This window comes from Lissotriton vulgaris, unplaced genomic scaffold (assembly GCF_964263255.1).
Source record: "Lissotriton vulgaris unplaced genomic scaffold, aLisVul1.2 SCAFFOLD_1590, whole genome shotgun sequence".
In the NCBI taxonomy this organism is placed as follows: Eukaryota; Metazoa; Chordata; class Amphibia; order Caudata; family Salamandridae; genus Lissotriton; species Lissotriton vulgaris.
In genome coordinates, this window is record NW_028248079.1 from 166380 (window position 1) to 192240 (window position 25861).

Sequence of the window (25861 nt, forward strand, 5' to 3'; positions counted from 1 at the left end):
ACGTTTCCGCCAATTCCTATGGGGGGCCAAGTTCTTAGTACGAACGGACCACAAACCTTTGGTAAAAGTTCTTACCTCGACCAGACATGCCCATGCAACACCGCGCATAGCCAGGATGACGCTGAGGCTGCTAGACTATGTGTATGAAGTGGAATACATCCCGGGACCCAGGAACAGAGTAGCAGATTTTCTAAGCTGGGCCGCAGCAAAGGAAAGCGCGGAGGAACAGGAACCTCCTGGATGGGAAGGATACATGGTAGCGACCATGCAGGAGATGGAACAGGTCATCAGTGAACAGGAATGGGCGGAAGCCTACAGCCAAGATGAAACATTGGAATCGATTAAACGATATGTCACACACGGATGGCCGGATAAAAGACACCTGGACAGCCAGATGAGGAAATATTGGGAAGTGAGAGAAGAGCTGTCTATTGGAGAGAACCCCACGTTCCTGCTGAGGGGGGACAAGGTCATTCCACCCCAGAAGTTGATTGAACATCAATTGGCCATTCTGCACGAATGGCATCAAGGTATCACGAAAACCAAGGCGTTGGCCAAGCAAGCATACTGGTGGCCTGCGATCGACGCTTAAGTGGAAAAGTACGCAAGGATGTGTGAATCATGTGCTAGAGCAGACAAATCACAAACCTTGTTAACACCACCGTTGGGACGATTTCCAATGCCCAGCAGCCCGTGGGAAATGGTATCCATAGACATCATAGGACCCATTCTCAACCTTGAAGGGTTACAGAAGTATGCCATTGTCATGGTGGACAGGTACTCAAAATGGCCAGAAGTAGAAGTGGCAGAATCTGTAGATACAGATGCTGTGTTGAGCTTTCTGAACGCGATTTTCGTGAAGGAAGGAATACCAAAGGTGATAACTTGTGATAATGGACCGCAATTCGTGTCTGCCAAGTGGGAGGCGTTCATGGCCCGGAACGGGATAGAGATCAAACACACTCCCATATACCACCCAGCAGGTAATGGATTGGCTGAACGGTTTAACAGGGTTATCATGGGAACCATTCAAGCAGCGATCAGTGCCGGCCAGGATTGGGAGAAAGAATTACCCAAAATGCTGTGGGCATATCGCATAACACCCGGGAGTACAGGATAGTGATACAGTCCTTTCACCAAGGACAACATGGCTTGGAAACACTTAGTGGTGCAAAGCAAATGGTCACCTGCAGTGGTGAAGAGAACCCTGTAGAGAGCACAGGAAGTGTACACAGAACACTACAATAAGAGGCACAATGTGAAAGGAGTGACTTTGGAGAAAGGAGACTGGGTGAGGGTGAAGACAGCGACGTTGAAAAAGAAGGGAGAAAGTAAGTTCACGCCGCCCCTCAAGGTCATCGAACCGTACGCCCAATCAGCTCTGTTGAGTGATGGAAAGGTGTGGTCGCAAGACAGGAAGGCCAAGTGCAACAAGATACTGAAATGGGAGACAGCAACTGAAGAAGGGACGAACCAGGAAGTAGACGAGGAAGAGCGTAGAAGTGAAGGTAAAGCAAGGGAACAAGGAGAGGAAAGTGAGATTGGCGACAACTGGGAAGGAGGAGATAATGTGATAGGAGGAGAGAGTAACCCGAGACAAGCGGAGAGACGAAAAGGAGCACAAGTGAACGAGAGCATGGAAGCGGTGGTGAGAGACAGAGACTCATTTCCACACCGAGAGCTGGCGGTGGAGCAGGAGAGAAAGAAGCGGTGAGAACAAGAGCAGGCAGAATTGTAAGAGCTCCCAAGAAATTTGAAGACTTTACGATGAGCATCAAGTAAGACTAAGATGTTGAACTTTCCATGTGTGGCGGTACTAAAGTTGGGAGATATGTGGTGACGGTCTAGTGTTTCTCCGACCGAGGGGACCGGAACCGGAAGGGCGGCCATTTTAGATAGCTGCCGAGCCCGATGTGTACAGAGCGTTTTCCCGGCGCTCCGAGATTAAAAGTAGTTATCTTTCAATACTTTGGCTCCAGCGTAATCTATTATAGGTAAAAGCATAGCTTTCACACTCGTGTGCGGCGGCGGCGTGGTGTGTGTGTGTGTATGTGTGTCTGTGTGCACGTGTGGGGGGGCGGCGGTGTGTGTATGTGTGTCTGCGCACGTGTGTGTGTGTGTGTGTGTGTGCACGTGTGTGTGTGTGTGCATCTGTCTGTGTGTGTATGTGCGTGTGTGCGTGCCTTCGGCCGGCCTGCATAAGCGTGTCCAAAGACCCTAATCGGCTCGTGCACCGGTCTGTGCCACTTGGGTGGGAAAACAACAACAACAGGTCTCGCCTGGTGCTGCTAAATGCAAAAATAAGGGTCACTGTTCCTAGAAAGGGATAGGGGAAGGGGAAACTATCAGAAAGTTGGATAGATGGTGAGGGACAGTCAACAAGACTGTTTCATATTGCCCTCACACATCACGAAGGATGTCATGCCTCATCATAGGGCAGTTGCTCCTCGTCGGGCTGGCTCTGCAATGCCCTATGGGTCCCCCAAAGGGTCACTTTAGCTGAGATCTTTAGTTCTTTTTGCTGTTTGATGAGTGCAAGTAGTATTTAAGTGGGGTGGTATTAAGTGTGCTCTGATGCAAGTTAAAACTGATTGGGAACATCACCTAAATGTTTAATACATGGTTTGCCCTGTAAGACTAAAAAACCTCATAGGTTAGTGCTACTAATGGGGTAGTAATGTACCCTAGTAGTCTGGTTTTTGCACCCTTAATATTGTCAAACTCTGGTCAACATGTTTCGCGCCCCTAGTGGTCGATAAGGATAATGGCGCTCCTTCAGGACAATACATTTGGGTGAATTTCTTGCTCCACACTTGTGTCAAAAGACGTACCCTAACAGTGGTACCTACTTTTCTTGGTGTTGGATGTTAACTGATTTCACTGGTTTTGTACAAGTTAAATCTAAGCCTAAATAAAATGTCCCTGTAATATTTGGTTTTTCAATAAATTTCTGTTTTTTAAAATTGTATTTCCTAACTGCAATCTGTAAAGTTTGAGAGTGGCTGTGTGAGTGACTTCAGTGGTTGGTGAGTGGGTGTGTGAGTGGCTGTATGGGTCGATGAGTCGGTGTGTGAGTGGCTGTATGGGCTGTTGAATGGGTGTCGCAGTGGCTCTATGGTTCTGTGAGTGGGCGTTTTTGTGGTTTTGTGAGTGTGTCTGTGAGTGAGTGGCGCATTGGTCTGTGAGTGGTTTTGTGGGTGTGTGAGTGGCTGCATAGGTCGGTCAGTGGGTGTGTAAGTGACTGTATGGGTCTCTGAGTGCATATGAGAGTGGTGAGTCGGTGTGTGAGTGTCTGTGTGGGTGTGTCAGTAGCTGTGTGAATGACTGGGTCAGGGTGGAACCTCACCTGTCTCTTTATCCAACAAGAGTCCACAGTTCTGCACAAAATCTCTACCCAACTGGAGTACTCTGTATAGGCTAATTAGTAAGTGCTACACAATGGTTGCATAATGGACCATGAGGAAATTTCTCCAGTGACCTTGTGTGCATGTAATTTCGGATACGTGATTGTTCTTTGAGGTCTTGAGCCAAAAATCTGTGATAAGATGAATCCTTGCTAGAGAAGACAACAAGACTACAAAAAAGGGAATCTCCACCAAACAACGGTACTTCATCTTAAATCTTATGAAGTAATGCTTCTTTGTTTGGTGGATATGTCCTCGCATTCCTCTGCATCAAGAACAGAGAGGAGAGGAGTCTCGGCTAGGACGCGCACCGTCCTGTGATTCTGGGCAAATCACTTAATCTCCCCGTGCCTAACAGAAATTAATGTGTCCTCATGTAAGGCAACTGGTGCTCGTGTAAAGCGCTCTGATACCCGATACCTTCGGGTCAAGTTCACGCTACATGAAACTCTGCAAAAAACGAACAAAAAAAAGAACGGATCACCAAAATTATCAGGGAAATGCACTCAGGCCATTTGGCAAGCTGTCCATCAACATGGGAAAAGGGGAGAAGACCTTGGCATACTACTAAGGAAAATGGGGCAGGGCCAAACAGGCAGAACTTGCAGATGATTTTGGGCTTTTGCATACTCTGGGTTTTAAAAGGGAGAAGCACATTCTCTACTTTCACCAGGAGACAAAAAGAAAAAAACTACTTGTCACAATCACCCCAGATCAGATCGCGATCCAATATATCAACGATATATTCACCTCCATTAAGAATTTCAGATCGTTATTCAACGTAGATTAAGAGAGGAAACACACTTGCTTTGCCTTTGCTAAGCACAGGAAGTTATAATTGTTTGTGCTGTGAAGTGGAGCTCCAACTGGGGCACCTGCTATGTTTTTATTTATAAGAGCTTCCCATTGAGGTTTAATTTCTATGAAACGAGCATCAGGGTCAGAATGGAGCCTCATTTTTCCAAAAAGAGTCCACAGTTTTGCTGAAAATGTCTACCCAACTGGAATACTTTCTACTGGTTAATTAGTAAGTGCTACCTCGTTGCGTAAATTTGTAGTGCATATTCTACACTACAGCTGCATAAAGAACCACCAGGCAATGTGATTGTTCCTGCAGCGTCTTCATCCACAAATCAGTGATCACATGAATCCTTGTCAAGAGAAGACGACGATACTACAAAGTGGTGAATCTCCACCAGAGGTACTTCCTTTTAACTATATGAGGTAAGGGCTTCTTTGTATGGTGGAGATGTTCTCATATTTCTCTGAATCAAGAATGCGTCACCAACATCGGCGGGAAATGCGCTTGAGGCATTTTTGGTAAGCTGTCCATCAACGTGGGAAAAGGCGTGAATGGGCAGAGCTTGCAGATGATTTGGGGTATTTAGATACTCAGAGTAAATAAAAGGGAGAAACAGTGACTCTGCTCATACCAGGCGACAAGAAAGAAACCACTTGTCACAGTCACTACGGATCAGATTGCACTCCAATAGATCAACGAAGCCTTCACCTCCATTAAGGATTTCGGGATGTTTTTCACAAGAGGAAACACACTTGCTTTGCCTTCCTCAAGCCCAAGAAGTTAGGATTCTTTGAGCTGTAAAGAAGGGGAAGGCGGCAACACGGCACCCCTCCCCGGGCCACATTTTAGCCACAAGGACCCATCCCTGGGTCCCGGCCAAATGATCCAGGGTGCCGTGAAGCCCACCCAGGGAACCCAGTGGGCAGCGCTCTGGACTGCGCGGGAAGCCTCAGTGCCCCTGTGCTCCCTGACAGCTCCCTGTCTCCAGCGGGAGCTGGCATTTCTCCCACACACAGGGAGCAGCAAAATATGCTGTTCCCTGTGTGTGGGAACAATTCTTTCATCAAAGAGAAAAAACTGCTCCCATCAAGCGGGAGCAGAGTTACTATTTGCTCTTGCTAGGCGGGAGCTGTTAAAGCTCCAGCAGGACAAGCCCCGGGAAGTTGACGGTCTCCGAGGCACAAACTACCCTTAGGAAGGGGTGGAAACATGCGCCCCCTCCTACTTATTAATATTTAAATATACCCCCAGGACCTTGCCCACCTGGATACTGAAAGCGAAGCAAGCTTGCTTTTTCTATGCAATTTGGCTACGAATACGTCACGATTTTTGCTGTGAAAATTAGAAAAATGCTTTTTGGCCCTGGAGGGATCCTAGTTATTCTTAATGCTTGATCGAATTCCCTTAGCATACCGCCCAAATGGCTTAATTCAAAAATATAATTGATTCATTAACAATACATTATCCTTTTTCTCAATCTATTTCTGTCTAGTACTCAATTATGTACATCAAATTTATTACATCTTACTGGTGCTGTGCACAAGGTTTATGCAATACACGATTTCAAGCAAAATTTAAAACATCATATCATTTAGTTGCATGATTCATAATTCTTTTTAATGCTGGATCACACTTTGTATTTTTTATGTACGTTTTCATTTTTTACTAAAATTGATATGACAACTATGCCATAGTATCTTAGTTTTCAATTTTTGCTTAGTGCTTTAATATAAATATCTAACATATTTCATCATAATGATTTTGGTGCAAAATTAAAGCATTTCCTCAACTCATGAAGAAAATCATTTGACTTGTGTTTATACCAGCAAGTTCACGTGATTCACTATACTTCAAATCCAGATTTTAGGAAATCACAACAATTTTGGGAATCAATTTTTCAACATACATTAATCTCTTATTTGCAGATTAATTATCCTGACATTGAAATTGCATCTTATATTAAAAATTGCATCTCATATTTAAAACCAGCTGAAACCGGTGAAATGTGTCCATTCATGATGGGTCCAACAGTTTGGAACCAATTCCTAGTTCATAAACTTGACTATAACTCTTCATCCATATTTAAATCTTTCAGGGCTTTACAATCCAATTTGTTAATGTTTTTCAATTCTAGTGCCATCAATTGTTTCCCCTTGCCTATTTTGCGGTATTGCATCAATTACAAAATAAGTGATCTTACTGGGGTCTTTGTTATGGTGGATCGCACAAAAGCCGAGCCACAGGGTATGAAGGGTCATTATTCGCAATTGCTTGCATATGCTGAAGAATTCTTTTATACACCGGCAGGGTAGTGCTGCCGATGTATCTACGCCCATATATACATGCCAGGACATAGACAGCAAATTCTGTTCTACAATGAAGTGACACTTTGATAACAAAATCTTGATTGTATAACAGGGAGGTATATAACTAGCTGTTTAACCCTTTCGGTGCTCAGGACGGCTCCCAGCCGTCATGAGTCACGGTGGGCGTGTGCTGAAGATGGCTGGGAGCCGTCATGACCACGCCCGCGGTAGGAATGTGCACTGGCGCGGAATTCCAGCCGCAGCCAAGGTGTTAAACCAATACTACAAGCTTTACACTTTGTACATCTTTTAAACCCTGGTTTTGGTTCAAGCCATCCCCTCTTTCAATATTTTTCAGGCTGCTACTTACTAGAGCATCTTTTAATGATGGTGCTCGTCTAAAAGGTATCAGCCTAGGTACAATAGGACCAATTAAAGGATCTGACTAAATAATGGCATGAAAATTAGTGCAACCCTGTGCTAAAATCTATATAAAAGTGACAAGTGTAATACATATAAAATTAAATTAAAATTAGAAATTGACCGTAATGGTCATGAAAGAAAGATGAAGCAACGGAATAATATGTACAAAGTGACAGGCGAGATTCTTTGTTGTGACTCACAAATAAGTAAAACAATCTTCACTGGCATTCAAACCGTTAGGTGTCTTGGTACCTAGGAGAATAATATGCCTTGTCTCTAACTTACGTAGCATAGACTCACGATCCCCGCCTCTCCTCTGAGGAGGGACTGTGACAATTACAAAGTACCTGAGATGTAAAGGATTCTTATAGTGGTGTTCCTCGAAGTGGCGTGCGACAGGGTACACGGTGTCGCCGTTGGTAATGGCCCTTAAGTGCTGGAGTATTCTTTTGTACCCCTGTGGTCTGGTACTTCCCACATACTGTAGACCACAGGGACATTCCAAAACATAAACCGCATACTCTGACCTGCACGTCAACTTGTGCTTTATGCATACAGGTTTGCTGCTGAAAGGAGTCATATATTCAGTTTTGCTGACTCCATTCCTGCATGCCTTGCATGACGAACATTTGAGGAAACCTTTGCTACTGTTGAACCACGAGCCCGTGGTTCTAACCTCTGGGCTGCTAGACACCAAACAACTGTTCATGGACCTGGCTTTTTTGTAGGCGATACTAGGAGAACACGTGACCTGCTTACCTAAAACTGGGTCACTGGTAATAAGTGCCCAATTTCTTTTCACAATACTAAGGATTGTTTGATGTTGATTACTGTACATGAAAATGAGCCTGGTCTCACTTTGTTCTGCACTGACTATGCTTCTTTTACTGCTAGCACTGTTGGCCAAAAGCTGGAGCCTTTCTTGAGAATTGGCTCTACTCATTGCTTTATCTAAAATCTCATATTTGTAGCCTCTTCTCAAAAATCTAGCCTTGCAGGCTATTTGGGCCTCTCTACAATCAATGTCCGTGCTGCATATTCTCCTAATACGGAGCATTTCACCATACGGTATGCTATGTATGAGATGGGCAGGGTGGTGACTAGCGGCATGCAACACAGCATTTCCAGCTGTAGGCTTACGAAAAAGTTTTGTCTCCAGTTTGCCCTTACAAATAAAAATCTCAACATCCAAAAAACAAATAGATGTGGCACTGATTTGGCTAGTGAACCCAAGATTTAAGTTATTCTCATTCAAATTTTCTATGAACTGTTTCGCCTCACATTCCAAACCATCCCAGATTATTAAAAGGTCAGCAATGTATCTCAACCATCTTATGACTTTGGAACCCTTAATGGTCGGGTAGTTGGGCATGAGGACCTGTTCCTCCCAGTAACCCATGTGCAAGCAAGCGTAACTGGGGGAGAAACAGGCCTAAGACCTAAGACCTAAGATTAATTTACAAAAGTTTAAAAAAAACAGATGAATCATCTTCTTTGAAGCAAGTCTATATAATTAAGACCTGGATGCTGGTAAGCTGAAAGGGATAGTGTCCATATTAGTGTGGCCCAGCATGCCTCAGCTAAGACTCTAATCGTTTTTGCCCTAGGTGGCCATCAGCTTAGTCCGAGTCTGTTGAATGAATTTACCAAATGAGGCCATCTGTTTTACTGAGTTCAATGTATATAGTTGATGGACCGCCTCCTTTGCACATCCCCAGTTGTCTGATGATAGGCCTGAGATAAGAGGCTGCGTGCTGTGCGCAGGGCCGGTCAGCAGAATAAAAGGTGGGCCAGAGACTCCCGTTTGTAGTTACAGAGCCTGCATTCCAGAGTTGCCGATCCTGCCCGTTCGGTGGCGTATAATTCTTTAAGGGGCAGGGGGTGTAGTCTGTAGGCTAAAATCTTGTGTAAGGCTGGGCGGCCCGCGGCCGCATGAGATGGAGTTTTGGGTTGTGTACTGTGTGTGGCAGGCATAGGGACTCATGGAAGTCTCTTTTTGCCAGTGTCTCCAAGTCCAATGCCCGGGAGCGGATGCAAACTTGTTTTTTAATCGCATTTTTAATTTCAGGGTAATTGACTAGCTCAGTGTCCCAGAACTCCGTAGTTAAGTTAAGGAGGTCCTTTGCCGCAGTAAGGGTGGGTGACCAAGGGTTCCCAGGTTCCGTGAAGATATTTTTCAAAACTCGCCTTCAGTGTCTGCTCTTGTGCCGCTATTGTGAGATAGTAGTATTTGCTCAAGGCGGCCAAAGCCACTCCCTTGACCTGCTGGAACAGTTGGGTTAGCAAACAAGAATTTTTTTTTTCAAGACATAGACTAATCTTAGATAAAATCATTTTACTATGCTCGCTCAAACATGAGGGTCTTGTGCTTAGATAGTATTGCACGGCTTTTAGACCATCCCTGTGGTAAATGCTCGTATACAAAGAGGTAACATCTAGAGATATCAACAAGTAACTAGGTTGCCATGTAAAGTCAGCAAGTTTCCTTAGTAAATCCCCTGTATCTAAGACAAGGAGGGTTAATTTTTAACGTAATCTTGAAGAAAAATATATATATACATATTACACACATCTATATTTTTATATATATATACACACACACATCCAAACATATATATGTATGGGTGTGTGTGTGTATATAATATATATATATTACACAAATAATGATATGTATATCTCACCTTTGTAACCCGCAACCCCGAAACTAATACCCACCCTAAAAATACCCATGCCACCCAAAAAGCCACCCTAAACCGTAAAAATACCCTTGCCACCAAAAACCCAAACACACCCTCAAAAATCCCTTGCAACCCAAAATCCCACACCTACCCTCAACCCTAAAAATACCCATTGCCTATATGTTATGGCAGTGGTATTCAAACGTTTTAAAGCCGCGCACCCCCCTTTCCCCCCACCCCCACCCCCCTCCTGGTGGGGGAAAAAATCACTGGGCACCCCATTACATTTTTTCACAATCATTCTATTAAACTGGTAATGTTTAAATAGGTATAGACTTACTTAAACATTGCAGTTAAGTTCTGTTACTGTTTTACAAATGCAATCAAATACATGATTGCCAAACATACTATTCTGGTGAAGCAGGCCTTTCTAACGTGTAAAAGCATCCACAGTGTGATTATTAGAAATGGGGGTGAGGGTTTTGAAGAATATTTGGAGTCCCTTTCCTTTTCACACCTTCTCCCAGCCAGAATATAATTGACATAAGTTGTCAGAGATTGCCCATTACAGAGTGGCTTACTGTCGCTCATTTTTTTCCAGCTGAAAACAAAGCACTGTTATCAGCATAATTCTTCTTTTGGCCACAGCCTGGCACAGTGGCGGCTCCTTTGCTAAGGTGGAGGAGTGTCGCCCCACTGCTTTTTACCAGTGAAGTTAAGGAAAAATAAAATTATAATAACTTGCGTTATTATCATTTTATTTTGTCCTGATGTTCGGCAGCTTTGCACGCATGACTGCTCTCAGGACAGGAGGAGGGGGAGTGGTGAGCACACTAAGTGCGCATGAATGTTTGGCCGGCCGTCTTGGGCGGCCAAACATTCATGCACACTTTGCATGTTCTCCACGCATCCTGCATTACAGCCTGCCTGGAGAACATGCCCAGGCTTCCAGTCAGCGTCTGAGAGGTGAACCACGGTGCTCAGACCAATAACAACACTGCAAGTGTTTCATTTCTATGTCTCTCAGAAACATACCTCCCTTGGAAGGTATGAAAGCATTAATACATGTTTCTACAAAATATGGAGTTTACTTTTTGAGAACCAATGCTTGATAAAAGACAATCCTTTTATAAGCATTTCTTCATGCACTAATCCACTAGGACAGTCACTTCTTTAATTGATTACGATTCACAGTGCTTGTAATCCATGGAAGCCCAGCCTTGCTTGTAAACTCCTTTCAACATCCACTGCTTTGATTTCTTATCATACTGTTTTCAGAAATGATTCTTACATAATTCAAACAAATGAATCCCGTTGTGGCTTGGCCCAAAGCTTTATCTAGATGTTAACTATTAAAAAAATAATACAATGTTGCTAAACTATATTTTTTCCCTCAATGAAGTTGCATTTCTAACTCAGAAGAACAGGTTGCGCTGTGTCGTTTTCCCTTGGTTTTGTTTCGCCCCAGAAGTGACAGAACGATGCTACATAGAGATGCCACCCCTATCTGTCAACGTCCATATTGTTGCTTGCCTCATTCAGCGCCCTCGGATGTGGAGCACAAAACAATTGGAGGTACCAGTGTGCAGATCTCTAATTTGGGAACTTTTTATATGGTCAAAAGAGACCACTCCACAGTATGTGGAGATATGAGGACCATGAGTAATCTGCTGTTAGACAGAGTATCCACCAGAAAGTGATACCAAAAGTGAGTAACTTGGTCTTCGGATGGCTACTTCTAACCCTGGAATTCTCACCTTTAGACCAGACACCAAAGGAAGGTCTGTAGAATGGGCTCAAATAAAACATACTGAAAGACCAAATGGACAAAATGTATTTCTTTTTTAACCTAGTTGTGAAGGCAGTACTGCTTTGTGAATGTGGCACTGATGCCCACATCAAGGCCTGACAGATGTCAGGAACAGGCACTTGGGTGCCAGTTCAGTAGTGGCAGCCTTGGCTCTTGTAGAACTGGTCCACAGTCCATCCAGAGGCTGCATTTTGTCCAATGTTGAATCTTGCTTCCCACACAGCAGCTTTGTGCTTCTAAGGGCAAAATAAAGAACCTTGGATGCTGAACCCACAAGAAAGGAGAACTGGAAAGACTGTGCCACAGGTGACCTGCATGTCACTCCCCTGATCCGTGGCCCTGGGGTGACTACTGTGAGGGTGAGCGTTCTAGCACTGCATGTATGCCAACCGTATGGTGTGGACCTGAGAAAGACAAAACTTATGGTGAAACTGCTTGGCAGGGGTCCACAGGCCTAAAGAATGCACTGTGACCCAACTTGACTTAAATCGTTCTATAGCAGAGTCAGTATTTTCCCCAAACAGGTGGGATCCATCCACAGTAAGTGCTGCCTACACATCCATAAATTGTCATCATCATAATGTGGTGGTTAATCATCTACAACATGATCATTGTCATCTTCGGTTGGAAGTAAACTCTGGTCAAAATGGGAACCAAAAACCAGACGGAGCATTTGAGGACAGCTCCAAGGTAGTGGGAGTATATTGTCTGAAGCAGTCTGTACAGGAACCGGGTGCACTGGAGTCAAGTCCGAGTGCGACCTTGGTCAGGGTCTATACAGATTTGGTTCATGGTATGACAATAGAGTCATCACCAGACACCATTCTGGTACTGGCAATGTTGGGACTGACGTCAACAGAAGAGGAACTAGTGCATGTCTTAGGGCTGGAATGGAAGTTGGCACAGGAGTTAGTGCGGAACCCCGAGACGAGTTCTAGGGGTTTAGACAGCACAGAGGATGAATCTGCCAGCGGCAACCCTACTGGTGGCCCCTGCAGATTTATGCAGCCCAAAGGAGTGCCAAAGAAAGCTGGGACAGTGCAAAAAATATGCAGCATGGCCTCCTTAAAATCCTCAACTTGCTGCAGAGTCTCCAATAGCTCTGGGAACTTGGAACGCATCAGAATCAACGATGTAATTGGCTCTTCAAATGGGGTAAGATTGAGTGGCACCTTGTAACTTCTCTTTACATAGAGAGAAGATGTATGGTGTACAGTCCCACTTCAGCTTATGTTTCTCTTAGACGCAGTCTTTGACATACCGGATGACTTTGACCACGAAGAAGACCTGTTGTTTGATCGGCCTCTAGAGGTAACAGGCCCACACCCTTGCTTTGGAGTTGGACTTATTTGAGGTCTGTAAATTCTTTCGATGTTCGGCTATATGCACCTTTGCTTTACAGTCTTAGATTGATTTTGGTACCTGAGTCACATTCATTATATGATTTGAAATCGCAAACCTAGTAAACTTGGGATTACATAGGACAAAAGCCCGAATATGAAAGAACATATCAACACTGATGCAAAAAGTGCCTTCTACACCCTAAAACCCATAACAAAAAAAAATACCTATCCCCTCTGAGGACTTAAAGACTGTAATCCATTCCCTTGTACTACGGCAAAACAACGATCATGCGCATGCCCGAAAACCAACCTTCTACCAATAAATTCCACACTCAACACAGCGGCCAAACCGATCTCTGGAGAGAGACGATTCAACCACATCAGTCCCACCATCAAGAAACTCAACTGGCTACCAATCGAAGTGAGAAGTATATCAAAATAGCCTGCAAAGCACACAAAGCTCTCTACTGTGGGAAGCCCCGCCTACCTCGCTAACAAACTCACTAAACTGGCCAATAAAGACCACTACGAAGCTCCAACACCCTTATCTTCATCCCTTCCTGAATCAAGAAAACCGAGTCCGTCGCTTGATCCTTCTCGGGTTATGCCCCGAGAATTTGGAATGCCCTTCCTAAAGAACTGCATGACTACCTTTACTTCAAGAGAAATGTAAATCTATCCCTCCTCAATAAATTCCTAAACTAATCAAGTATCTTGTTTGACAAACTCACTGATCATGCTTCCTGCCCTATATTGTATGACTTTTCTCTTCCTATATTGTATGACTCTTTGCTGTGCCTACTGTAAACGATATAAACAATGGACATGTCATTCTTGTGAAGCTGTATCCTATGTTTATAGTTCTTGTAATCAATCTTTGTCATTCTTATAAAGCACTCTGATGCCCTTGGGTCTAGTTTGTGCTATACAAAACTCAAATAAATAAAACATCAATATCACAACACACGAGGGTCAGTCACGAACATTTGTTTTCGACAGTCATGGCATGGTTTGAAACCTGTAGCTTTATGTGGGCATATTGTTGTCTTGCCCATTTGAATTTACTTTAAAAAAACAGTCAAACCACCGAAAAAGCAAGCGGAGGTCCATACTCATGTACTCTAACTAACCGCAGACTCCAAATGGCCCTCTCACTGACATGTTTTGTTGAGTGATCCCCTTTTTATCATCTAAAACGGTCCCAACTTAGAGAGATGTGCACTGGTATCAACAGTTATTTGTGATCCATGTCTGAGGGCACTGAAAAAGTAAATCAAGAAATTGAGGCTGGGATGCAAGGGGTATATATGGCTCCACTCTATCATTTCCTGGGTGGAACAAAGCCTATTCAGAGCTGCACTATGCCACTTAGAGGGAAGAAGCACTGCTATGAAATCTTCTGTATTCAGTATGGCATCTGGGGAATGTTCTCAAGGTGAGGAATCTGCGGCCAGAAGTATCCAGCAGAAAGTAACAAGCAACTCTTCAAGTGTAGCCCTCCCTCTAAAATTGGCATGATTGCTTTAACAAATTATGTGCTAACATCTTAAGACCTAGAGCTTAGTAACGGAAGTGAAATGCTCATAAGGTGGTTTTTACAACATCAAACTTACAAATCAACATATTAATGAGGCACACTATACTACAAATAAAACAACTGACAAAAGACTCCTTGTGTCTTTGCACAAGCACCAAAGTCGCACAGACGTTCATTCTCCCTTGTTTGCTAAAATATTGGTACACATTGTTTGGCATCACTGGTAAGTTCTGTCAAACCACTTACCTTTGTTTATATGCCAGGATCTTGTTGTGTTGGACAATGCAGTCTTCTGTGTTGGACACCTGCTGCAAAATGGACTTCCCAGTTTTTCCTTGGAAAATAAGGTTTTCCTGTACCAGTCCCTTGCTTTGGTCTAGCAGAGCAATAGCATAGTCGTTGAAGGAGTGGATCCTGTTTCTGGTAATCTGGAAGTGAACACAAGTGTCATTTATTTGAGACATGAAACAGCTAAAAGTAAGACTAAGAGTCTTTACATATTGGTGGGAGGCATCTTTCTCTGACAAGGAGACAAGAGTAAATTACTTAATTGCCCTGATGGAGATGCCACCAGCTGAACTTAGAAATGACCACAAAGCTGGTGGTCATTCCTGAAGCATTCGCAGAAGCTAACGTGATAGCGGTTCCTGTCAAGGGTTTTCACACTTAGTGCAGGACTCCATCAACATGAAGGAGCCTTCTACCAAACTGCTTTATTATTTATTTTCATATTTAAAATCCCAAAGCGAGATAATGCCCTTGTCGCTATGTAACTCATTACACATCATGAGGGGTAATTTTTTGTTTTTCGCTATCCCTTATCTCCAGGTTTTGCCTGATGGTAACAGACAGTAAATAAACAGCTGTATGGCCGCCCATCCTAATTAGGCAGACATATAACCAATTCTCTGATGGCCCTTACTCCATTGGGCTGTTGGAGAAGTTCGGCTATGGTGCTGATGAAGTAGTCACCGTCGTAGCCAAACTTATTGTCCTCCCACATTTAAAGCGGGGGGGGGGGGGGAGACCACTGTGTTGGCAGGGAGGGAACTCCGCTGGCGCTGCTATCAAGTTCCCTCTCTGCCAACATCGAAATTATTTTTTAACTGTAAAGGTGATTCTCCAGCATAGTTTCTTTCACAACACTCACATAAATATGTGGACATTAAAACCCTTATTATGAGTGGCCCAAACAATGGGATTGATTTTCTCCACCCACTGTGTTACTAATTCCAGGTGTGCCAGTAACCCAAGTACTAGTAAGTCCAGGGTGGGTGGAAATCTGGCTCATTACGAGTTGGAGCCAGAGGGTTCACTAAGAAATGAGAAATTACTAACAGAGTTGATAATTCTTTGTTCAATGCCAGCATAATTCCTCATTTTGGGTCAGAATTTTACCCAGAGATCTCCAGGTGAAAGCTAAGAGTTGTGTAGGGTTTCCGCACATCTCGTAATTCCAATGGGGGTGGTAAATGCTATTACCTGCCCCGTCAGAATTAAGAGACCACTTGTGATGAGGGCCTATGTCTGGTTAAATCTATGTCATAGAAAAACGCATTGCCAGCACTATTTACATTTACAGATAGCAAAAATATTGCTAAAGCTAAAGTCACAGAAAACCAGACATTTCACATTGTTATCATTTGTTGATTTCACAAACATGTTTATGTTACTAATCTAAGCTTCACAAATCTGGTGAGTTGACATTATTCTAACTATAGCAAGCATTTCACCGGAGGCATAAACAAACGTATACATGTATTAACTCACAGGCAACTCACTATAAGCAAAATAAAAGTTCCAAAAACAATACACAAAGTAAACACTTACGAAGAAGGGTTGATCTGAACAGCACCACAAACAAGAGGATATGGAAGGAGAGTTGGTGAGCTCAGCAGTTCAAAGGTAGTGGCGAGGAGAGCTAGTGGGAGATTATCCCATTTAAGTTAACTTAACAGGTTAGATACACAGAGTTGTTTAGTGCAGGCTTAGAGTTTGCTGTGAGGCCCAATTTTCGAAGCAGCAAAAAAATAAGGCGCACTTTCGAAAAATGCTGCATAGCCACTTATATGTCTTGCACGTGGCTTCTGGACTGACGTGGGCGTGTTTGCAACGGGGGATGACCGCAGCTTAGTTCAGTGATTTAATGAACATTTTTCATGTACAAAAAACATGTTCGCAAGACTGGCCCTATAAAATAAAACAGCAATTTTCCTAGATTTCATTACAAGTCAGTGACATATAAATGTAAAGAAATTACTCTTTATGTAAGCAACGGCACCACAGGTTACAAACTAAGCCCAGAACCAGGGGGCGTAAACTAAGACTTGTGCAACAGGTTCAGTGGCACCGAGGCCGATCCTTAATAATTACTGCATTTAATTACCACAGCAGCAGTCAAAGGGGACATTTTCCTTGATTGCACCATGACATGTGACATCCAGTCCAGAATACCTTGCAGAGCAATAAATGCGTGCTAAGGAAGGGTCAGGTGGTTTTTGAGGCAGTACAAGGAGACGAGTGTAATGCAACATTTAAATGTAATGAGTGCTCAGTAGCTAGGCCATAACCCCTTTTAGGGGGGGGCAGTATGGTCTGAGCAAGGTGTAACACCACTGATTAACAAGAAAGATATGTTGGCAAGTTGATCAAATACTCTTGCATCAAAAGAAATATAAACAAGTTGGTTAACTCCTTTGACTCATTTGTGAGACCCAGATGAAGCCAGAGTTTCAGATAGCCACATCTTCGTTCTGGGTGGGGGGGCACAGAAAGCATGCACACTACTGCGTATAACTAAACCACAAATATACTCTTTGCTTGATAGGTATGTCGGTACCTACTGAATGAATAAAGGATTAAGTCTCTCTCTGGCTCCTGCCCCGCTTTCCTGAAATCCCTCATTCGGCCCTACTGTCCTTCACGTAACCTCAGATCATCACACTTACACCTCTTGGTTGTCCCCTCCATAAAACTCTGCAGATCTGGTGGTCGGAGATTCGCCTACCTTGGCCCCAAATTTTGGAACTCCCTTCCTCTCCCAGTTAGGATCTCTAACACTCTCATCCAATTCCGTAAATCATTAAAAACCTGGCTTTTTCCACAATCTAGCTAAAGTCCCTCTGTTCCTTTCAGCATCCAATCAGCGCCAGGAAACTCACGGTGACAGTGCGCTTTATAAGCACCCCCTTAACATAACATAACATAACATGTAAGGATAATCCTATTTTAAAGGCCGAAACACTCTCACCCACTTTTGAGTGGCATGCTTCATCACGGGGCTGCCCCTTGCACCGTCATACAGAGTGCTGGTGTGAATAACTACCTCAAGATACGCCACCTTCACCATCTTCTAGACAACACTCAATCAGAATTCAGAAAGAACCACATCACCAAAACAGCACTCGTTGCGGCCACCGATGGCATCTGAATCATCCTACACTAGATCCAGATGTTTTTACAGCAGTGCTCCTGCACACCGCTAAGTGACTTCGTGTGGTTCTGCATTGGTAGTATTATGCCCCAGAATGGAGGAGCAGAGCCTGCACACCGATGTAAGTTTCTTGAGTGATTCTTTCTGAGCCCTTGGACACAGTGCACAAACAATAGTCGATACCCATGTGCAGCTCCCAGACAGTGATTTGCCTTTCAATAAGTATGAAAAAGTGTTTATTGCCTCCAAGGAGCAAAAAAAAGGTTGACCAGAATGGCTAAAGAGGACTCCTCTGACCTCGGCAGAATATGCAGGTTTTTATAGCACAGCGTCAAATCATGTGTGACAGGCGCTGAGTCATATATAACACTTGAAATAAAGAGGAAAGGATGCCATAACTATTTTTGTGTATCCACTGTCAGGTTGCTGAAGGTTTCTGCGTCTGTCCTACCAGACTTTTGTCTCTGGATTTTACATGTAACACTTAGGTCACACTTGAAAGGAAGAGAACAAGATTCCAGGACAATTCTTGTGTATCCTCTATCCGGTTGCTAAAGAACCCTGCTTTTGTCTTATCAGACTTCTGTCTCTGAGTTTATTGTGGATTCATTGGCAGCTAAAACTGAGTTAAGGCCTCTGTAGACCACAAAGAACCAAAGTTCTGGCTTACTACCCGGAGGAGCAGCATTTGGTACCTATAACACAAGTCTGGACTAGGGACTACTGGAGGGCTCAACAGAAGACTTTCGCCATCTTGAAAATGCCCTAAGTCAGAAGATTTGCCCCAAGGAACTTTTACCACATTGGTAAGTATGAGTCCAGGACTTATTGTCACCCACTAGCGAGTGGTATAAATGTGGCAGCTCCAGACACCCACTTCGGAACACTTCTTGATCTGAGAAAGAACAAAAGAAGACCCGACCTGCTGTCTATTACCAGGGAGGATCCCTGAAGGAATCGACCTGCTCCCTCTTGTATCCAGGACAAAGAAGTGGGCTCCAGGGTCATAAGATAGTCCTCCTATTTAAGCTACAGAGACAACAAGATACAAGAGGTCTTTCCTGAACTCCCCATCTGACCAGTGCAAATGGACCAGGACTGGACCCTGTTGTTTGCCTCTGGCTGACACCTGTTAGTATCTAAGTGCCTCCGCTGAGTTCCTGGGGGCTTGGGAAATGTACTCCTGAGGAAGATTGGGACTTAAAGGACTAAGTAAGTAAGTAAAATCTTTGACCAGGATGAATCTGGTTGGTGTATCTAACATGTGCTCCATTACAGTCAGCCTAAAATGATGCCCCGTCCTTTGATCATCATTAGCATGATGTGCTTCTTGGAGCTACTCCTACTTAAAAATCATATCTACTTTTCCCCTTATAGGATTTTTGTCATTTTGGTGTAATTTTGTTCATTATATTTAACTCAGTCGACAAAAAGGAAGGAGAGCTTGAGCTCTGTGTGCGAATGTGCAGAAAGAAAAGAACGGACGTCCTCTCGTAGGGGTGGTGTTAGTATGTGGCTCCACTCCATCCCCTCCGGGGCAGAATGAGGGTGATGCAGAGCCACACAACACCATCTACTGGGGAGCTGCAGCAGTGCATTGAAAACTTCGATATCCAGTCAGGCACCAGGGAAACATCCTAAAGGCGAGGAATCAGTGGTTGAAAGTATCATTAGAATATAGGATTATCCACACATCCTTTATTGCTTCAGTAAGATAGCCCAACTAGCCTACTGATCAGCAAGGAGTACTTTTGTGAGTTAGGTATTGTTTATAGGAAATACTCCCTTGATTTAAGCCCCTCCAGATTCCCTTCATTCGTGAATGCCCACTATTGTGTATACAAGGTGAATTTACTAAGCATCATATTCCATCCAAGACTTAGGTCACTTTGATGTTCCAAACAGTTATATAATACAGATTTAGAAGCAGGGAGAGTGTCTCAGCACCCTGCCTATTCGGTTGGCGGTGGGTGAACAGGAAGCAGAATACTTCACCTTTGTGCTGTTAATATGGTACTCTATCAATATTCCTCATTCTAGCCTATCCGTTTTCTTGGGAGAAAGCCAGGATAGAGTTGTGCAAGCTACAGAGAAATATAATGTTCTGATAAAGTTGACCCACTCACACAACTCCTGTACTGACAGAGGCCCAGCTCACTTCCAGTTGAAAGATATAGATTTAAGTCCATGGCCAAATAACGCATAGGGCAGTTTGAGCAGAGGTAAGAGAAGGTGAGATGCATGTGTGGGATAGATCTAACGAAACAGGGGTAGTTAGATGGAACATGTCTGAGTTTTTTTGGGATAAAAAGGTATTAATCCTGGGCATTCAAAGAACATTTGGGAAAACCTGCCCACAACCTGAAGACAGTACCAGCAGCTGGAGGAGTCTTAGAAGCTTCTCTTATGTAGTAGCCTGCAAGGTGAGCAAAGACATGGATGTACTTATAAATAGACTACAATCCCATGGAGCTCACTGAGGAAATTAATAATGGTTGTATGTGATTGCATAGAAGTACAATGTCATTGAATACTATTGCTGAGAGACCATTTCCCCCAAACTCTTTATTGGAAACTTGGAAGATTTATGAAATATTCTATTTCATAGAAAGTAATTAATTGAATGCCTTTTTCCCAAAATTGACTTTAACCTGCTTTTTTTTAAAGGTGCAGTTGCAATTACCCTTGAAAAAAAAGTTTTCCTCATTAGGTTTTATCGAGGTACATTATAATTATATATAGGTGTGTGTGTGTGTGTGCCTGAGTGTGTGTGTGAAAAACTAAGGTTAATGGGATGTTACAGTTAGGTGATAATGTCAGTTAAAACAAGTAACTATAATTCGTACCCAAGTAACTATAACACACGTCCCCGCCATGCACAGTGTTATCATCAATGATGTCATTTCAGATGTCGCAAAGATGTCATCATTGATGTCATAGTACATGTCATAAGTGACGCAGTATGTGAGGCACTTAGCAGTGCATGGCAGGTGCACTGCAGACTGTGATAACGTAGGACAGATATATAAGTGAACTCTTTGCGGTATGAAAGGGGTCAATAGAAAGTGCTAGAAAGCTTGTGGATAAAATCAATGATAATAATCTCAACTTGCACTTAACTAGTACCAATAGTTGCACTGAGGTCATATTTTTTGACCTGGTAGTACACATCAACGCCAACAAGATCAAGACTAAATTCTATAGAAAGCCTTTGTCAAGGAACATTATTCTGCATGCCAGTAGTAGGAGAAACCCTGAGACTACATACGAATTGTAGAGGGTTAGAGGAATTTAAGAAAGCACAGACGGAAATAACTGAAACATTTCTTCTGCAGAGGGATTACCAGGAGCAGAAGATATAAGAAGTTGTTATCAAAGCTAATTCCTGAAACAGGGAGACTGTTGTTCGAAAGAGGGAAGACAAAGAAGTCAAAGAAGAAAGCTGGTCAACTGCAATCAAGATTAATCACAACCTATAGCAGAGAAGGGGGATTAGGATGATAATAGAATAAATTGGCAGCTTAGAAAACATTATCCGATAATAGGTTGTATGCTACCTAACAGACCAGGAGTCACCTTCAGAAGGGCTAGATTCATGCACGATAACCTGGTAAAAAGCAGCCCAAGGGTACTTGGTAAGGAAAAATGGCTGAGGAAAAGCATAAAATTCAACAAATGGATCAAATGCAAGGCATGCCACTCACTAAAGAGTTAATAAGACAAAATTTTGTACCCAATTCCAGGAGTTTCCTAAAAAAAAAAAAAATAATAATAGGCAAAGGACCATATAACTACAAAACGAAATATGCAGTATATATATTAATGTGCTTCGGCTGGCTGTTATATGTAGGAAGCACAATTCTCCATGTGCACTAGATCGTGCGGCAGCAGGTTAGAGCTATACAAAAATAAGGACAAGACGTCTGCGCTTGCCCGTCATTTTGCAGAAAAACACGATAGTAACGATAAAGAACTTAAGTACTTGCTGATCGATTCAGTTCCTAGAAATGACAGGGATGGTAACAGATAAAAGGAAATAAGAACACTAGAGTCAACTTACATCAGAGAGCTGAACAGTAAGACCCTTCAAGTTCCCAATGATGAGGAGGGTTTATATACAGATTTGCAATCAATACATCTCTCTTTCAAAGTATGGGGCTTTTTTATTTCTTATTTTTTTACGGTGGAATTAATGGAATACGCCTACTTGGCAAAAATAACTGTTTATTCGAAGGATCATCTAATAACCACCACCTTAGCAAATGATTAAAAGGATATAAACAAGTGAAGGCTAGGCAAAGCTTGAAATCATTTGCAGATGCAGGTACGCAGGCGGTGCCTGAGAAAAATCCTTAATCTAAACGGCACGAATGGCTCTTCTGAGGTTCTCCTCTGTCTTTGGTGAAATTACAAGGCCATTCATATATTTTTTTGTCTTTCCAATTCTTAGATAATAGGCTAACTTCCTTAGTTAAATGATTAGTGTTGACATGTTTCTTGTTTTTTCTCATTTCCCAACAGGTGTCCTGGACATTTATTCAACAAGGCGTTTTATTAATGTGATATTGTTTTTGCATTCAATGATAGAAAAAGGTGCTTGGAGATGAGATCTAATGTTGCTTAATGTCTTTTTCCACTCCACCCAGGAACGCATTGGATTCTTTATTATGCCAAATCAATGTGGAGTTGGATTCCATCCTTAAGATTGCTTTAAATGTGTTGCATTTTCAAGGACAGAAGAAGTGACTTGTGCCACAGTCATTTACATGGACATATGTGTCAACGAATGATCCTAGCCCCCTATCAATTTATCATGGAAATATAATTCCATTTATTAAAGTAAGGACATACTACAATATAGCCTTACATCCAGTCAGTCTGGTGAGGGTTGGATAAGAAGGTGAATTCTTTGTGCTGGGAAACACTTTTTTTCAGAGATCTAGGAGCTTAGTTGGCATGCGCGTATTACAGTTTACATTTTGGCTGCTTCAGATCCTCAGGAAGACTTGTCTGTCAAGGAGTAGATATGTGATCAAAAGGAAATCTCCATAAATGACCAGAAACAAAATATAATCATCCAAAACACAACTAAGAGGGACAGCCAAAAATCAGATAATTTGTAGTGGAACCTGTACAATCAATGCAGATTGTTTTTCAATTTGTTCCGCAGGACATTCATTCTCACCCAGTACCCCTTAAATGGGCTCTTACACCTAGAACTGACCAGACATTAGGTACAGCACACTGTAAAGCTGCTTGTGACTTATGTGAGTATCTTCCAGAAGATTATAACCAACTTTATTAAAAATCTTGCGGCAAGACACAGCATCACACAGTGCAAGGTGTAATCCATGTTGAGAGCCCATGGGCAGATTACGAGTAAATGAAGAATGTTACAATTTCTGTGATTAACAATACAGTAGTATAATAAAAATAAGTTAAAAAAAAAAGAAATTAGCGAACTACATAAAGGCGAAGGCCTGTGGCCTTATCTTCTGAAAGACTGAGAGTGACCCTTCGCCTTACAGGTTGGAATCGCCGTCTAACCGGATGACCCCCCTTATGGCGAGGAACGTGGCATGATCAAACCTAGAGTGGTTTGTGCCAAGGGACCTTATTGAGATCTCATAATCTCCGAGTTGACGGTCAAATACTCCTGGACTAATTTGCAATTATTTCGGTATCTCCAATTGCGCCACGGCCCATGACTTACCGGAAGACTCTTTGCTGAGTACAGCCCGTTGGAGGTGAAGTTCTTCCTGGGGAAGCTAGGTAAAGGGGCTACAGTAGCGATTTACAGGTCTTTAATGATTCATTCCCAGGATTACCATGGGAGGGCCCGACAGAGGTGGGCGTCCTGGGTGGGGGACTTGGATGAAGACAACTGGAGGGAGGCTTACATGGCGCAGAGGGAACCAGTAATTTTGAAGGGGTTGCGTATGATACAGTTGAATTACTTGCACGCGGCACATTTCACCCCAAAGCGCTTAATACATTTGCACCCCGATGCACAAGTTGTATGCACTCGGTGTGTGCTCCCGGCAGAGCACTTCTATCATGTAGCTTGGAATTGCCTGGTGCTGAGGCCCTTCTGGATGGAGGTGGGCCATATCCTTTCGGCTGTCTTAGGCCACTCTTTGGAGTTAACGCTGCATATTTCCCTGCTTGGGTTGTTGGATGAGTTGGGGGGCCCCAGAACTGAGCGTGTCTTCCTGAGGATGGCTTGCCTGGTTGCTAAGTGGGACATAGCTTGTGCATGGAAATAACGGAAGCCGCTGACCATTAGGGGGTGGCATGCAGGACTGGACTGGTGCGCTCACCAGGAGAAGCCAATTTTTGAGGTTTGGTGCTGCCCTAAGATGCATGAGCATATATGGGGGAAATGGTACAGCTACTATGGGCTAGAGCTCTGATACCTCAATGTTGCATATTATTTATTATTGTTTGAGCTTGTTGCTATGTCATACATGTACAATGATTACATTGCAATATGTGTGGTGCATCAGGGTTTGCTCACCCACTCACTATTTATGTCTACTGTCCACATGTAGTAATTACAATATTAAGAATCATCCAGTAAAACCACAACGTTGCACAGCAGTGATGGGTGACGGAATTCATTCTAAGTATTGGAATTACCAATCTGTTAATGACAAATTCGCGGGATCGGGGCGACCGCCCATCATTCAGGGGTTATTTGACCAGTGTGGGAGGGGGCCCCACTACTTAGCAGTATCTGACTCTCCTGCGCATGTGTGTCTGGGCAGGTGTTTGGTTGTCTTCTTTGTCTATTCCAATTCCAGTTTTGAATCCGGCGTTCATAACCCTTTCAACATGTGTCCCCAGCATTATAAGTCTTGCTCGGCATGTTCGCCTGTGAGTACTGTTTTTAGACGATTTTCCTCCACGACCCTCCTCTCCCTCAGGTCTGGTAGCCTTGTGCCAAATTTGGAGGGGGAAGTGTTTGAGTCCAGTATATTGCCATGGAATGTTCTGCTAATACGAGGCCTTGGAGGGCGAATTTGTGTCTGGTGTGTGTTCCCTTTTTTGGTATCAGGAGTACCCCTATTAGGCAATGTTTAACCGTCTGTTCTATCCGAACTGCTGTGGTAGTACGGAGTGTCTGAATAACTTGATTCCAATACGTTTGTAACCCAACACTGGTCCAAGTCATATGCAAGAATGTGGCAGGGTCACAGCTGCATCTGGGGCAGTGGGAAGGGAGAGTTGAAGTGAAGCGAGCTAGTCTCTGAGGGGTCAAATAAGTTTGATGCAAGTAGTGGAACTGGGTAAGTTTAAACCAAGCATTACTAGCCATCTCACGGACCTGTGCAAACGCCCTTTTCCATTCCCTTTCCATGAGGAGGATTATCAGGTCAGCAAACCACCAGTTTTATCTGTGACGTCTCAGTAATGCAGTCTTACTTAAGGGCCTTATATATATGGGGGATCAGGCCTCTTGTTGACCCCGGGTTAAGCAGAAGGGCCAATGTGTGCAACTCAGCTGGCTCATCCGGAAAGGAGGACTACATTTCCCTGACAATTTGCACAATCTTGGTGCATTGAAGGAAGTGTCCTTCAGGTGTTTGATACCATTCCCTTACTTCCTCATACCTCAGAAAGGTCCAATTAGCGAATAGATCCCTGGCCGTCGAGCATCCACCCTCGTGCCACTTGGAGATACTCATACCTGACTGAATTTGACAAAACCCCTGCAACCATTGCAGGGGGAGTGAGGATGTGTAAGGCGCCTTGCCCAGGTGACTGCCCATTCCCAGAACGCTGCCACCTGCCGGACTATAAATGGGAACAAGCTGGGTGCCCAGAGTGCCCATCATCAGATATTTGGGTAAAATGGAACTGTTATTGCGGTTCGCTAGTAACGCTTTCTCCATAATGTGTCCCTCCATATACCACTGTGCTGCATATTGGAGCAGCAGTGATCTAATTTCTTACTCTTCAAGGATATGTGAAGCCCTTCACATTTACACAGGAAATGTTGACTGAATGCTTTATCGTCGTTAGGAGATATGAGTACAGATTTGAGGACAATACTAAAAACAGCATTGAGTGTTAATACTAGAAGTAATAAATAAGAGAGATGAATGACTACATTTATTTCAAA

At 43.3% G+C, this 25861-nt stretch overlaps 1 protein-coding gene across 1 annotated transcript in view; it reads right to left on the reverse strand.

Annotated features, from left to right (window-relative positions):
* The window catches only part of LOC147664936 (F-box only protein 10-like), a 255189-nt gene that overhangs the window by 16070 nt on the left and 213258 nt on the right, over window positions 1–25861 (reverse strand). Inside the window, exon 7 of the mRNA XM_086949877.1 lies at window positions 14550–14731. Within this exon, the coding sequence (XP_086806003.1) occupies window positions 14550–14731 (182 nt within the window). The remainder of the gene's footprint in view (window positions 1–14549; window positions 14732–25861) is intronic.